The sequence below is a fragment of the Pteropus alecto genome, unplaced genomic scaffold, assembly GCF_000325575.1.
Source record: "Pteropus alecto unplaced genomic scaffold, ASM32557v1 scaffold312, whole genome shotgun sequence".
NCBI lineage: Eukaryota > Metazoa > Chordata > Mammalia > Chiroptera > Pteropodidae > Pteropus > Pteropus alecto.
Window position 1 is genome coordinate 1098704 of NW_006433948.1, and position 17190 is coordinate 1115893.

General features: G+C 42.0%; 1 protein-coding gene and 3 pseudogenes across 4 annotated transcripts in view; 2 read left to right on the forward strand and 2 right to left on the reverse strand.

The window, feature by feature from the left end:
* The window catches only part of OPHN1 (oligophrenin 1), a 240962-nt gene that overhangs the window by 113033 nt on the left and 110739 nt on the right, over positions 1–17190 (reverse strand). For all 4 annotated transcript variants that reach the window (XM_025044450.1, XM_025044447.1, XM_025044449.1 and 1 more), the window contains 2 exons: positions 11861–11922; positions 6319–6390 (listed from right to left, as the gene is read on the reverse strand). In XM_025044450.1, the coding sequence (XP_024900218.1) occupies positions 6319–6390; positions 11861–11922 (134 nt within the window). The remainder of the gene's footprint in view (positions 1–6318; positions 6391–11860; positions 11923–17190) is intronic.
* On the forward strand, positions 3739–3857 carry LOC112477176 (annotated as a pseudogene).
* Positions 7334–7451, forward strand: LOC112477194 (annotated as a pseudogene).
* Positions 9029–9144, reverse strand: LOC112477197 (annotated as a pseudogene).

The window sequence follows — 17190 nt, forward strand, 5'->3', positions numbered from 1 at the left end:
GTGGAAAGCACACAGCTTCTGCAGTAAGAGAAATCTGCTTGAAGCGAACTTCTAATAATTTCGTGTCATCGAACAAGTTATTTGGGTATTATGAGTGTTTGGCTTTCTCGTCCATAGGCTGTGGATAATAATGCTTAACTGAGATACCAAAGAACAAGTACCCAGTAGTAAGTATTTTTATAAGGCTTGTAAAATATTTAACGTTAGCTTGAAAATCACTGTCACATGGCTTAGCTCCTGGGCACTTTGACTACCTGACTTCTTGCTAACGCGCTCTCGTGGCCATTAAACTCCTCCCCCGCTCCCAGGGCATGCGCTGGCCTTTAAGCGCAAGGCAGATTGACTCCTTTGGCTTCATCTACCCCTGACTCTCAGGTTTATGCCTGGTTCCAGGTTCTGTATTTTGTCAATCTCAGCTAACTCCAGAATAGGTCCTTTTGCTAAACTTCTTCCTATAATCTCTACTCATGGAAAAGAAATAGCAACAAGACTGACTATCCCGTGTCTTGCTGCCAGCGCCTTCCTGCTGGCCACGTACTGGGTGACAACACGCTGTATCACAGCTTCCACGCCAGCTCCAACCAAAAAGTGGGTTAAATACAGACTCAGATGTGTTGGACAGTTTGGCCCTGGTCCCACCGAAGACCACACAAAGGCTCGATTCAGTGGCTGTTCCTCCCTGGCAAGGGCATCCATGAAAGAGAACTGAAAACATCATACTGTGGGCAACTCTGACAAGACCCAAAAAATATGAATCGAAGGGTACAAATACTCTCACTGTCATGCGTCTGTGCGGGATGACTGAGTCTTTATTCTGCAGTCTCCGACGGACAGCCTGGCATTCTGCACTGCAGGCCGAAAGACCCCCATATGACCGAGAGATGGACTGAGCGTTATTTGTCCTCCCTTGACTTTGGGACGGGGGATGGGAAGGGTTCTGCTAATCGAGTGATAGCTACAACATACACATGGGAGAGGACTCAGGAACTCTGTGTGTGCTGGGGCTTCTCAGAGGTGAGAGGGACAGATGGAGCTGACCAAACAGGAGCCTGGAGCAGGTGGACAAAAAAACCCTAAGCCTGGTCGATGAGAAATGAGAAGAAGGGAAAGAAGGGGATCGTCCTTGATCTATCCTAGTTATCAGCAATGATGTTAACCAAATCTAAGAAATGTCAAAGTTCATGGACTCGGAGCCAAGAAACTTGAGGTCAAATCCCGGATCTGTCCCTTGCTTTCGCCACTGTAAAAGAAGCCTAATAATAGCCACCGACAAGATTTAATTAAGGTTCCAGGCTACGCTAGTTATCACCCCTTCTGGCAAAAAAATGAAGGCTTTATAAAAGGTAGTGAAGGAAGACGGAGGTGCTCACACCTCCATCTTACAAAGCTACAGTCAAAAGTTGATGGAGTAAAAAGCAGAGGTTGAAGCATATTATTTAAAGTAACAGAGGCAAGCAATAGAAAAAAATCAAAGGATCGTCAAAGGTTGGAAGAGGAGGGAGAGAGGAAGGTATGAGCAATCACCTGTACTCAGAGCATGAAGAAATAATTTCTAAAGTTGATAAATCAGAAATAGCAATGAAAGTAACCATCGAAATAATACAAATAAAATGGTTAAAACTGAACGTCTCTGAGTAGAAAGAGGGAGACTGTTGAGTTTTTTAACAGATCTGATTGTACTATTTTACATTTGGTTATCTGTGTATGCATGCCTTATGTAATTTAAATTTTTGGAACGCAAAAACGAAACACGATTGTTTCAAAACTTAATGGTTGTAAAATGGAACTGGTCTGATGAAACTGCATATTACATATTAAAATGAAAACTAATGTCCAGCTAATTGCATAAATATTCAAACTGTCACGCCGAGGTTGGAAGACATATTGTATTGCGTATGCCAACTGTATTTGAAAAATTAAAAATATATATTTTAAAAAAAGAAAAAAAATAGAATGATGGGGTCAAAAGAAAGGCATATCTTACTGAATCGGAAAGGGAACACCATCAGGTTTTAGTATAAAGCAATGGTCAACAAATGTTTTTAACCAACAGAGTCCTGTTTTAAAAGAAATATTGCCCCAAAAGTGCAGTATGTAAAACAGATCCAAGGGAAACTTCTCTGGTTGAAATAGGAGTTAGGAGCCCCACCTAAGCAGTTTCCCCCTGGGGAAAAAGCCTCTGATGGAGATGATACCTGGGAGGTGATTAGGCTTGGGAAGCCAACCATGTGACAGCCATTCAGAAGCTATTGCATAACAGAAGCTAGTGCCCAAGGCATCACAGAATGACTAATCTAATGGGGACCAGTTGCCTTTGTGCAATGACTCAGTTGCAAAATAGCCATCTGAGAATCTGATTATTAAAAGACCCCGTTCCCCTGGGACCCTATCACCCAAGTTGAACTGACAACAGAGTTCACTGGCCTGCAGATGGACTCTGCAGAGTGACTCGCATTCACTAGCAAAACCATCTCTGACCAGCAGCTCACGACCTGTCTGTACAGGAGCCACAAGACAAAACTAGGATCTGATCATCACGTCACTCTCCTCCACGCTTTCCAGCACCGTGGCACGGATTTCACACGATTCATTTATTATTTCAAGAGGTAGGAGCATCAGTGTCATTTGAAAAGGTTAATCATGTTTGAAGAACAAGATGAGTTTATTTAAAACGCAGCCTCTCTGAGTTCCCAACACTCCCTGGTTTGCATCTTTTTTTAAAGGATCTATGACAAAAAGACATCTCCCACATCCTGCAGAGCCAGAGACAGAGATCTGGACACGTAGTGACATAAAGCTTCCCCATAAATCAGTAGTCAGGAAACATCCATTGCCCTAGCCTTGTCTTCTCACCTCACTCATTAAGTTCTTTGGATTTTTAAATGAGAGTAAGTCCATCATCAATTGGACGAGTTCATGAGAGGCGTTCTAGTCTCCCTGTTTTGCTGCCGATGATGATGATGATGATGATGATGATTACAACGACAACGACGGAAAAAACACTTATTTGTCAGGTACTGTTCTAAGAACTTTATATATGCTAACTAATTCATTCTAACCTATGCATGTATGAATTTTCTTTCAATGCCACCTCCATGAAATGACAGGTGCTGTCTAGCAAAAGAAACTCCTTTGTCTAATATAGTACTATCGAATCGAAATATAATGCAAGCCACATCCATAATTTTAAAATACCTAGTAGTCACACTTTAAAAAGAACAAAAAAATCTGGTGAAATCAATTTCGATAATATACTTTATTTAACCCACTGTATGCAACATATAATCAATATAAAATATTAATGAAATAGTTTACATTTTTTTTCATACTATCTTCAGAATCTAGTGTATATTTCACACTTCCGGCATACTAAATTCTGATAGGCTAGTTTCTACTGCTCAGTAGATGCACATTCAGTTAATTACCCTGATGATCTCCAACAGAAGGTGTGATTAGGAATGAGTTGTCCACTGTTCTCGTTGGACATATGAGAAAACTGAGGCCAGGAGAGCACCAGAAGGACTGAACCCAAATCCAGGCTCTGCCAGTCCCCGGTTGAGTGATCCTGGCCATCACATCTCACTGAATGTTAGTGTCCTCAGCAGGGGACAATCACCTATACTTTATGTAGGAGAATAAATGCCTACACTGGCAGGGGCCTAGTGCTCGCTCTGTCAGTCTGAGTCCAAGCGAGAGACGGAAAGCACAGTAAAGAATTATCACACTACAAACTTATTAGTCTATGGCCACGCCGCCCTGAACAAGCCCGATCCCGTCTGATCTCGGAAACTGAGCAGGGTCGGGCCTGGTTAGTACTTGGATGGGAGACCACCTAGGAAGACCAGGTGCTCTAAGCATTAGAAAAAAAAAGAATTATTAAACTACAAACTTATTAAACTAGAAAAAGTAAATACGAGATACAAGGAAACTTGTATGGTATCAGAAGGCTGACGGAGGTGGTACCCGAGGGAGGACAGATTTGGAAGGGGTGCGAATCTCATTGGAAAAGGTATCATTTAAGCCATCGAACAGCAGAGAAGTTAACTGCTTTAACCTGCTGGTCTGCTGCAGTCACCCCGTGAGTGGCAGGCACCTCTCCAGAGTGTAGCTGGGGGACAACCAGCAACCAGTGGTGCGGGTCTACGGAGAGGGTGCGAAAACCAGTTTGGGTGGGCTTCGCAGGGCCAGCCTGCCTCAGTGGGACCCCCGTAGGGCACAAGTGGGCTGTAAAGGGCTGGCAGAGGAAGCAGGGAGCATCAGCCCCATTATAGACCTTCGTTCAGTAGGCGTGCGACGTGGGGACGGACAGAGGAAAGCTGGAAGACAGACAGCATGGGTGGGGAGCCCTTCAGAAAGAGATCTCCATTGAGAGACCTGCGGAAAGCTTATTGCCAGGGCAGGCGGAGGCCTCACAGTCACTGAGGGACCAGGAATGCGGATAAATCACTGTACATCTCACACCCACTCCGCTGACCCACTAGTGCACGAGCCGGAAACTTCGGGAAAGCCTCTGGCCCCTGCAACATCGCTCTAAGAAACAGACTAAGAAAGACTAAGAAAGCTTAACACCTTGCTCACTGAAAAGGAGAGATGCTTAGAGGAATTCTGTCCATTCTCACAGAAGACGCGTTAAGGAGCCAATAAACGGATAATACGCAGGGATAGCCTGAAAGCTGCATTTTCTGGTCCTTAGTTCTCAGCCCTTTCTGCTATCTTAAATTGTACTGCTGGGGGAATTTTACATACTTTCTTAAAAATGACTGTCACACTAAGTGCTGGTCACTTTCCTCGCAGGTGCGTACAGGTTGACTCCACTAGGAAAGAAGTAGAAGGAAAAAAGACTGATAGGAATTTACCCTTTCTGAGCCTCAGTTTCCTCGCTGGGGTAATGGGCATCATACATCCTGGGTCACAGGAAGGACGGGATAGAAATTCATTTCCTTTCTTTCCAATGACGTGAGGTCAATCACTGCTGCCAATTCACACTTTGCTTTTTCTTATTCTCATCCAGGAATGAAAAAGTCAACTACGCGCGAGCGTCTTCACATCCGCCGTCCTTCATCGTCTTTATTCAGTGTTATAGGACAACTGTCATGTCACTTAACAAGTACTTAATTGTTTTCTTACCACCACACTTGTGATCTGAAAGGTTCTTCTCTCCTTCAATTACATACTGTCCCAATTAAGTATTTATGTTAATGAGACCCGAGATGAACCGAGTGGAGTCCAGCCTCACTGGGCTATTCAAAGAAGTGACTTTGCGTGCATGGCAGTCACTCAAATAACGCCCATGTCGACCTGACCGATGGTGCCAGGTGGTGGAAGCACATCCACTAGTGTGCTCTTCCTTGTCAGAACCTGCTACTTTTATATCCAGGATTCAAACTACCTGTCATGATATTCTTGATAACGACCACTGAATGGCATATTCTCAAAAGGGCCAGATGCTTGGTCAAGACGCTACACTGAGGTCTGGTAGACTATCTTGGTTACATGGTGCGTACATATTGGAGCTCACAAAACAGGCCTACGCCCAGCTGATAAGAATGAATTTCACAATTATTCATACCCCTTTAGGAGGTGCTAGGAAATCAGAGATACCTGTGAGTGGTCACGCTGGAAAAAGATCGGACATTATCTGACTCAAGGCTATCCAATACAAATTTCTACGATAAGAGTAATGTTTTATATCTGTGCTGGCCAGTACAGTGGCTACTAGCCACATGGGGCTACCGAGCACTTGAAATGTGACTAGCATGACTGAGAAAGTGGATTATTAATTGGATTTTATTTCTATAGCTATTGGTTATCATACTGGACAGCACAGATCTAGATACCATGGCTTAATGGCATGTGATATTTAAAGCTAAGAACCTCAGGTCTACATCCTGGCTACTATCTGTACTGACTATATAACTTTGGTCATGTTCTTTACCTTGTCCAAACCACAGGCCTCATTTGTAAATGATGATAAGACCAGAACCTCCCAGGAGAATGAATGTGAAGTTTCTAACCCAATGCTCAGAGCGCAGTAAGCACTCTGGCTTTTTTTGAATCAAAATTATTGGGGGTGACAAAGTAGTCTTTAAATAACAACTATCATTATCAAACTTCTCATTTTCAAGATAGAGAAACTGTCGGGTCCACAGTTACATAGCCAGCTGGAAGCACAGCCAGGAGCCAATTGATTTTCTCATTTATTTGATGATGCGTTTTCTTCTAGAGACAAACCTCTCTGACCCCAGAAGAGTAGAGCGGTAGCCCAGACAAGTATTCAATGGCCGTAAAAAGCATATTCTACACATGGAGAAAAGGTACCTTAGTGAAGCCTATTTGCTCCTTCCGGAAATTTTCCAGGGGTTTGATCAGCAAATCACTAGCATTGTGAACCTAGAAGAAAGAAAGAACACACAAATCGCCTTTTAGTTTAGCAAGGTTCAGATTCGAGATTCCTTGTCGCTGGGGCATTCCCTAGCGATACACCATCCTGCAAAGCGGTGACTCGTTTGTTAGCCGGCTGGCTTTTCTCGTCATCTTTTTTCCCAGATTGGTCTCTTAAAATTGAACACTTTAAGAGGAAACGAGAGAAGGGAATTAGGGGTATTTTCCTATAATTTTACCAGTACTCTGATCTGATTCGTGTCCAGAAACAGATACAGGAGGCCCGAAGTCTGTGTGGTAAAAAGGAGAGAATGGGAATGATAAATACATATAAAGGTCAACTGCACTATTTCATGGGAGGCAAACGAGCTAGCGGTAATAGCGTAAGGATAAATGCCAGGATATATCACTGCCAGTCCTGTCCTGGTGTGTCGTAAAGCCAGAATACTTCCTTCAGAATCTGGAGTGTATTACGGTAGCACAGAGAACTCTAGACCAGGCCTTGAAATTACCTATCGATGCTCAGAAACTGATAAGAACAGCTTGTTCAGGTGCTGAAATATCGGCACCGATATGGTTCTGGAGATATAAAACCATCATACCCAACCTGGACCTTGCCCAGTGGGCAGGGAGAGATACACAAAGCTTTGTCTTCATATAAAACCTCTTGCGAGATTGCATCTGCCCAAGGCAACAAGTGTGGTCGGTTCCTGCACGTTATTGGAAGACCATAGAGAATGCACACAAAGGGCTAGATTTCGGGGCTCATTGCATTCATCTCGATCTATTACAAGACCAGGAAATGAGGGATTGGCTTCCTCGTCAGATGAGACATAAAGTATCAGTTAAGTCAAGATAGATCTTCCCGACAAAAAATGGAAGATAGCAGAAAGCGAGTTTGACCAGTCCTGAATTCTCCAAACTAAAAAGCAATATTTAAACTCCCGCCACAGTCTACGGCCATGCCACCCGAACAAGCCCAATCCTGTCTGATCTCAGAAGCTAAGCAGGGTCGGGCCTGGTTAGTTCTTGGATGGGAGACCACCTAGGAAGACCAGGTGCTGTAGGCGTAAAAAATAAAAATAATTAAAAAAATAAAGGATTGTAAGCTGACAAGGTCCTTGCAATCTGTGAGGTCAACCAAGGATTGCTTCGCCTAAAAAATAAACAAACAAACAACCACCACAAAGCATGCAAAGTGGGGCGTTAGGACATATTTTATCCAGGTCCTGCAGGCACTTTGGGTCTTCTGTTTTGAATCCAGGTATGACCCAAGGCTCAAGTAAATGGGCAAACTCTCATCCAATCAAAGCTCAACTAGCTTCCCTGGTGTCAAAAATACAGACATATGTGACTCTACACGTCCGTGGACTGTGAATTACATGCTGTCAACTTTGCGTCCACCTGGAAACAAGCTACGCCACCGGTGTCGTTGACCCAGTACGAGGAGTCATTTTTCTGCTTTTGGGAGGTTTTAAGTCATGGCCACAAATTCTGTGACACTCTTCCCGATGAGAGGTGAGGTCTCTGTCCCCTCTCCCTCGAATATGAGTGGGTTTGTTTCTGCTTTGAACCAATACTATGTGACTCGCCACTTCTAAAGACAGTAGTAGTATGTGTCAAGCCTCTGTGTAGATATTCAGCTGAGCCCTTGCACACGCGTCTGCGGGCACAGTTGCCAGGTTCTTATGTTCCAAGGAGTTTTCTTGCATAAGCAGGTGTGCGAGCAACTTGTCACACGGGATCTGTAAGGCCACTGCTTTTTAGGCATTTGGCGCTGTCTCAGTCTAGGAAAGGAGTGTGTGACTGGCTGAGATCGGAGTCCACAGTCTTCCCTTACTCACACCGGCAACATGGCTCCTAGTCGCCTTTTCCTCCCTTTGACACTTATGACTTATGATACTTCTTTCTGCCAGGACAGAGAGCAAGAAATGTAGGAAACGGTCACACTGAAGCTTGGCTCGATTTTTTCATTCCGTTTTCCCCTTAAACACCTTAGAAGTCTAGCAACTACTTATTCTGTGTCAAGTGTAATTGGAACTAAATGAATTAAAAAAGAAGTCTACCACTATTCATAAAAGCCCTCTACCTAGGTAAACTTGACCTTTACACCCCTTTCTGATCGCCACATCCATTTTGTGAGCTCTCAAAGAGAAACGCCCCTGTTATTTCGGGGTAGGAACCCCAGGGTGATACATGCCATTCTCAACACAGTAGTGAGTTTACCTAATCAGGTTTACGCTGACTGAAGCCCAAATTGACAGCAATTGGGCATTTAGCGAGAATGAGATGGCATTCAACCCAGCAGCGCAAAATTGTTCAGGAAGGTTAACCGTTTACCAAAAAAGACATCGAGGGTCCAGCGGTTCAAATATTATGGGCCTCTTTCGGTCATTCTTGGCTGTCCTCAAAGACGGACCTCGAACTTAGCCTATAGAGTCCCCTTCGAAGTCATAGAGGCACCTAGGCAAGCCTCCCATCTTTAGTCAAACAGGAAGTCTGTCATTCAGACTTTTAAAGGTCACCTTCTGAGGCACAACAGTATCCCTAAGGGTCGTGCTCAAGAAATCACAGCTGGGATGCTTCTCTTCGTTTCTCCTATCCATACTTCCTTCCACGATTTTTTTTTATTATTTATTATTATTTATGACTACAGCACCTGGTGTTCCTAGGTGGTCTCTCATCCAAGTACTAACCAGGCCCAACCCTGCTTAGCTTCCCAGATCAGACATCGGGCTTGTTCAGGGTGGCATGGCCATAGACCATGGACCGTGGCTCCACTGGGGCGCGAACCCAGGACCTCCTGCGTGTAAGGCAGACATGCTCACCGCTACACTATGGAACCATGTCCTCCTTCCACAATTTTAATTCACTTATGAGAATGACTAGACATTTGCCATCCTCACACACCACAGCTGGGAACTTCCTTCCTGTTCTTCTAATGCTTCTTTTGGCCTCTTCTTATAGAAGGGACAAAAAGCTGATTTTTTTTTTTTTTGGATAACATCTCCCACGTTATCCATGTTGGGGTGTGGGAGTCCTTTTACCTCAGTTCCAGGAAATGGGAGAGGTGCAATGAAGCAATGAATTCTTGGCACGAAGTGAAAGGCCCTCACTGAGCCGAACCTTCACAGCACCCCCGGAATTAAATGAGAAATAGGAAGCCAAGACTCAATACACGATTGGAGAGCTGAGGGGACAAAAGGGCATGACATAATTAAAGACAGAAGAAAATGAGTCAGTCCTGTGGACAAGAGCCAGCAAGAAGGGTGAGAAAAACAACATCTCAAAAGATGAATCCTACTTCAATATTTTAGCGCTTTGTAATTGGATAAATAAAAGAGATCAAGAAACAACTAGGGCTGAAGGGAGTACGGCCGAGCTTTCCAATGGGGCTGAATGAAATGGGGGTGAATGCCTTTGAGATCAACGCTGGCAGCAGTCCACGAACTCTTCGGGCAGAAGAAAATGTTTAGTAGAGTGAGGATTAACCGGTGGGCCATCTACCAGGCTCTGTGGAAACTACTCGTATTGGTCTCTCTCGTGTCCTCAGAAGCAAATCTCTTGAACTAAGAAAATTCCCAAGTGAAATGTCCACAAGCAGGATCTTGGGGGCAACGAAGGGGAACTAGAAACAACACACAGAATCGGTGTTTTTTGCTATTAATAAAACACTACAGTATTCATTATATCACGTGGGGTATTTATAACAACGTTGGGAGGTGGGGATTATTTTCCTCATTTTACATATAAAAAGTCTCACCAGACTCAGAGAAGTACACGACTTGTCTTAAGTCAACAAGGAAGTTAGCGGCACCGCCATGATTAGAGCCTAAGTCTCTAGTTCCCCCGCCTCCAAGCCAACATCAGTGTTACTTTCTCTGGGAGCCTAGATGAAATGAGAACAGTATTCTGAGAAGTCAGCACTGCACTGCTAAAAAGGAAGAGTGATTACAGATTCAAGAACTCTTGCTAATGGAATAAATGGGCATAACAAACCTGAGCTGCCAGGAGGAAGTCATCTCATGAGAGAAGGCAAGGTACACCTGTTTGTTGTCCTCTACGAGGTTCCAACAACCCGAGGAAAAAATGGGCGAACGACCTGAACAGACACCTCACCAAAGATGATCGACAGATAGCAAAGAAGCATACGAACGTCTGCTCAACATCATATGTTATCAGGGAAATGCAAATTACAACAGCAATGAGATACCACTACACACCTATTAAGATGGGTAAAATCCCAAGCTGACAGCATCAAATGCTGGCAAGGATGTGGAGCAACAAGAACTTTCATTACTGATGGAAATGGAAAATGGCACAGTCATTTCGGAAGACAGTTTGGCAGTTTCTTACGAAACTAGATACACTCTTATCACATAATCCTGCAACTGCACTCTCTAGAATTAGTTGAAAATTTATAGCCACACGAAAATCTGCACACATGTTTATAGCAGCTTTATTCATAATTCCCCAAATTGGGAGCAACCAAAATGTCCTTCGTGGGTGAATGGATAAACAAACCAGAGTACATCGATATAATGGAAGACATATGTCTCAAGGATAAAAAGATATAAGCTATGAAGCCATGAAAAGACTTGGAGAATCTTTAAATCCATATTGCTAAGCAAAAGAAGCCAATTTGAAAAGGCTACATACCATACGACTCCAACGATATGACACGCTACAAAAGGCAAAACGGTAAAAGGAAAGACAAGTGTTTGTCAGGGGTTCATACAAAGGGGAGGGGAGAAGGGGTGAATAGTTTGAGAACTGGGGATTTCTAGGGCTGTGAAAATATTCTGTATGATGATACTTTCTTGGTGAATACATGTCATTACAAATTTGTCAAAACCTACAGAATGTTCAACACAAACAGTGGACTGTAACGAAAGCTATGGACTTTAGTTAATAACACTGTGTCAGTATTGGCTCATTAATTGGAACAAATGCACCCCACTTGCAAGATGTTAGAAATAAAGGAAACTGTGTGTGGAAAGGGGCAGGAAGAGAAAGGAAGTAAACGAAATCTCTCTGTCCTTTTCACTCAAATTTTTCCGTAACTATGAAAGTCTATTAATTTTCAAAAATGTACGGAAAATGTAAGGTAAAAAGTTTTCACATACATTTAAATAAAACAGTAATTATTATTTTCTGGAAGCAGAGAAATAAATGGATAATGTCCTTAAGACCACTGAAAACCATAATTTTGGTTGAAATATTCAACAGCCCAATCAAACACTCTCTGAAATCCTTTCTCAATGAAATCAAAGGAACAGGGTTTCTGCACTAATTTCTCTCGACTGGATGCTAAACTCCTGGAGTGGGAGCTTGAGAGAATCTATTTCCTGTCTTTACAGAATCAGGCAGCTACGAGGCAAAAACCAAAACAACAGAGCATCCGTGTAACCAATGAAGACAGGAAAGATCCCCAACATCAGCGACGATCTCAGCCCCAGGCCCAGTGTTGGTAACCTACCATCATCATCCTCTCATTTTCCACTTCGTTGAGCAATTCAGCAAATTCCTTGAAGGATTCAGCTGGAAGGATAAAATGAAAAACAAACCAAATTAATTACGGTACTTGATAGGCGAGTGGGCAGAGATCTGTGCGACAGGAGGTAGAACCAGCGCCCCAAGTCCGCGTGGCCCCAGGACCAAGGTGCCAGGTCTCAGGCCAACAGGAGAATGCGTACAGCGCCCCGTAGAATGTCTCTTTTCTCCTTTTTCTTTTTGCCAATCCCACCACCCAAGAGGTATTCTTCCTCCAGTTTTACTCACATAATTGATGCACAATATTGTGTAAGTTTAGTCTACAGCATGATGACTTGACTTAAGTATACTGTGGAACGCTTACCACAATAAGTTGAGTTAGCATCCATCGCCTCGCGTGCTTTTTTCCCCTCGCGATGAGGACTTTTAGAATCTACTCTCTTAACGGCTTTCAAATATCCCACAGAGCAGCATTAACTACAGTCACCATGCTGCACATGACATCTCCAGGACTTATTTATAACCGGAAGTTTGCACCTTTGACCCCCTTCACCCAACTGCTCCACCCCCTACCCCCAGCTCTGGCAACCACAAATCTGACTTTTTTTTTGACTTTGGTTTGTTTAGATTCCACATATAAGTGAGACCATACAGTATTTGTATTTCTCTGTCTTATTCATTTCACTTAGCATAATGCCCTGCAAGTCGATCCACGTTGCCAAAAATGGCAGCTTCCTTCTCTTTTATGGCTGAATAGTATTCTAGCAGATATATACATATATATAAATGTATACATATATATATGTATACATATGCACATACATGGAGATTATGATATATACACATATAATCTGTTAATGGACACTTAGGTCATTTCCATGTCGTGAATATTACAGATAAAGCCGCCATGAACATGGGATGCAGATCTCTCTTCAGCATTGTAATTTCATTTCCTTCACATAAATACCCCAAAGTGGAATCGCTGCATTTTAAGTAGTTCTACTTTTTAATTTTTTTGCGGAAACTCCATACTCTTTTCCATAGCAGCTGCACCAATTTACACGCCCACCAGCAGCGCACAAGGGTTGCCTTTTCTCTCCATTCTCGACCAGCCCTTACCTCGTGTCTTTTTGCTATAGCCATTCTGACAGGTGTGACATGATATCTCATCACGGTTTCGATTTGTGTGTCCCAGATGACCAGTGATGCTGAGCACCTTTTCATGTACCTGTTGGCTATTTCAATATCTTCTTTGGGAAAATGTCTATTTGAGTTCTTTGCCCATTTTTAAATTGGATTATTATTATTATCATTATTATTATTATCATTATTATTAGCTATTGAGTTGAATGAGTTCTTTACATATTTTGGATATTAACCCCTTATATAGATGATTTGCACATATTTTCTCTCATCCCATAGGTTGCCTTTTCATTTTGTCGATTATTTCTTCTGCTGTGCAGAAGCTTTTTAGTTTGATGTAGGTCCCACTTGTGGATTCTGTTGTTGATACTTGTGCTTAAGGCGCCATATCCAAAACATCACCACCAAGACCCACGTCAAGAGGCTTTTCCGCTGTGCCATTATTCCATTGAGTATTCTTGGCTCCCTTGTGAAATATTAGTTGACCGTACATGTACGGGTTTACTTCGGAGCTGTCAATTCTGTTCCATTGATCTGTGCGTCTAATATTAAGCCTGAACCCATATCCCTGTGTTCCAGTGTTATTTCTCCTCAAGTTCCTGAAGATCTTTTGTGGGACTGCAGAAGGCGTGTGCTATGTTAGAAAGTACATTACATGGGGTGATAGACGTGGAGGATTCGGGTTTGGAGGGCAAGATGGAGAAACAGAAGGAGCACGAACTTCAGAGACAGAACTTGGATCTGCAGCCTCAGCCAATCATCTTCTTGCTGCGTGACTTTTGGCTTAGTGACGATCCCTTTGAGCTGCAGCTGCCTGACTTGTCAAATAAGCATGACGATATACCTGAGAGTGTCGCTCTAAGGACTAAATGAGAAGGGAAATTAAAGGTAGAGAGAGTGCCAACACACGGCAGGCAGCGGGTATTACTCCCTTTCCCCCATCCCAGTTTTCTAGTCTTCTGGTTCCAGTTCTGCAAGGTGACTAGGGAAATCACTTCTCCCTGGACTTCTATTTCTTCATATACTAAACAAACAAACGTACACACATACAAAAGCTACATTAAGCTCGACAGTCTTTAGTGTCCCTTTAAATTCTAACTATCTTAAAGTTCCCAAATTCTCACCAGAAACAAGAAGAGTATTCTGAAGTGGAATCTGAATAAAAGCGAACATACCAGAAGCGTGAAGAGAAACAAATGTGTCCATAGTTATATCCTTCGATCACAAATAGGTTTATTTCCCTTCCTAAGAGAACTGGACAACGAAAGCAGCACTCCTAGCACCGAGGAAACAAGTCTGCGGTCAACACGGGGCACAAGACTATGGCATTTCTTTCTTCTGAGGATTAAGTTGCTGCACATGCCCAGGGAAATCACCTTGGCAAACACTGCCAATTAAAAGCTCGACCTCAGCACGGAGAAGAAAAACACCCTATTCAGAAAGAGTAAACAGCAAAAAACGCAAATGTTCACTGACCTCCTGTCCCCAAATATTTTATACTACGAAAGGAGTCAGAGAGAGATTTTTTGTTGTTGTTATTCTGGCACATTTCCAAGCAAGATCAGTTTGCCTCTAAAGGAAATGTGACAAGTACCAGGTTAGAATATTAAAAGGAAAAGATTAATCTCTTGAAACGCAAGTGCGCCAAGCCATTTGACTGAGAATTTAACCTTCACAGTAAGTTTATCAGGGACATTTAATCATCCCTTATCTGAACAGGAGAAAACTCAGGCTCACAGAAGCTAAGCAACTTGTTCACGCTCACACAGGAAGTTAACGGCAGAGCTAGGTGTCACCTTCGCACCCGGCTTGCTGCCAGAGCTGAGATCTTACACTGTCACACTGCCCACACATTTCCAGGTAGAGGTAGGCAAAGATTAGGTGACTAAACACCACCTGAACAGATTCTCAAACAGAGACAGGAGAAGCTACTACTACCAGCAGCTGGGCTTTTAATGAGTCAGACTTCATCATTCTCGAAGAAACTCCAAATTTGACAATATTAAGTATGTCTCAAAACGAAGTTTTCCTAAAAGACGACATCGCTTTTAAAATCGAGATATTATTTACATATCATACCATGCACCATTTGAAAGAGTACAGCCTAGTCGATTTTAGTGTTTTCTAAAAGTCGTGCAACCATCGCCACTAGATCCTTTTCATCACTCCCCATTTCCACCTCCCCCGACACTCAGACAATCACTCATCTACCTCCCGTCTCTATGGTTTTGCCTAATCTAGACATTCCACATAAATGAAATTCCACAATATGCAGTCTTCTCACTTAGCCTAATTCAAGGTTATTCCATGCTGTACTAACAACCCTGTTCTTTTTATTGCCACATATTGTCCCACTGTATGGCTATATCACATTTGATTAACCATCAACTGATGGACACTTGTGTTGTTTTGATTTACTTGCTATTATGAATAATGCAATCATAATCATTTGTGTACAGATTTTCGTGTGCACATGTTTTCGATTATTTGGGGAACATACTGAAGCATAGATCGCTGGATCATATAACTCTTTGTTTATCTTTCTGAGGGACTGAAATTTCCAAATGATCTACACCTTATATTACCAAAGCGATGTATGAGAGTTCCAATTTCTCCCCGCCTTGCCAATATTTCGTATCGTCTGTCCCGTTGATACCCACAACCTTAGTGAGTCTGAAGCGGTATCTCGATGTGGTTTTGTTTTACCCGAAGTATCAATGATACTAAGAATCCTCATATGTGCTTATCGGCCATTTATATTATCTGCTTTGGATAAATGTCTATCTAATTATTTCGCCCATTTCCTAATTGGGTTATTTGTGTTTATTGTTGAATGGTAAATGTACTTTATATATTCTGTACATAAACCCTTATCAGATAGACGACCTGCAAAATTTGCTCACATTCCATGGGCTGTGTTTTCGCTTTCATTACGGTGTCCTTTGAAGAATAAAGGATTACAATTTTGTTGAAATCTAATTCATCTACCCTTTCTGTTACTTGTACATTTGTTGTCATATCTAAGAAACCACTGTTTAGTCAAGGTTATGAAGATTTATACCTTTATTTTTTCTTCTAAGAGATTTATAGTTTTAGCTCCTACTTTTAGCCTCTTGATCCACTTTGAGTTGCCAACTTTGTTATTGATTTCTAATTTCATTCTACTGCGTTCAGCAAACATCTTTTGTATGATTTTGATTCTTTAAAATTTATCGAGACTTATTTTCTGGCTCAACCTATGATCTATTCTGGAGAACATTCCATGTCCACATGAAAAAAATATACTCTACATTTCTCGGATGGAGTGTTCTGAAAAATGTGTGTCAGATATAGTTGATTTATGGTGTTGTTTAACTCTTCTATTTCCTTGGCCTTCTGTCCAATTGTTCTTCAATTCATTATTGAAAATGGGGCGCTGACATCACCAACCATTACTGGCGAGTTGTCTAATTGTTCTTTTAATTCTTTAAGTTTTGCTTCATGTATTTTGGAGTTCTATTTTTGGATAGATAGATATCTGTAATTGTTCTGTCTTCTTGAATGACTGACTCTTGTCATAATAAAATGTCATTCTCTATTAACTATTTTTGTCTTAAAGTCTATTTTGTCTGATAGTAATACAGCTGCTCCAGTTCTACTGTATACTGTTTGCATTGTATATCTTAGTCCAACCTTTTACTTTCAACTCGTTTGTGTTTTTGAAGGTAATGAATGTATGACTCTTTAGACGGAGATCAATTGGATCATGTTTTTGCATCCATTCTGCCAATCTGTGCCTTTTGATTGGCGTGTTTAATCTGTTTGCATTTAATTAATTACTGATAAGATAGGGTTTCCATTTTTCTATTAGTTCTCTAAAAGTCTTATGCCTTTGTTCCTCAATCCCTCATTACTGCTTTCTCTTGAGTTAAATAATTGTTTTCTAGTTTACCGTTCTAATTCCCTTGTTGTTTCTTTTACGATATATATTTTTAGTTATTTTCTTAGTGGTTGTCCTGGGCATTACAATTAACACCTCGATTTATAATAATCTAGTTCAGATTAAGGACAATTCCATTTCAGGAGTGTAATAGGACTTTGGACCTACATAGCTCCATCCCTTCCTCATCTTTCATGCTGTTATTGTTGCTAGACTTAAAAAAAAAAAAGGCCAAAGTGAGAAGCAACAACTTT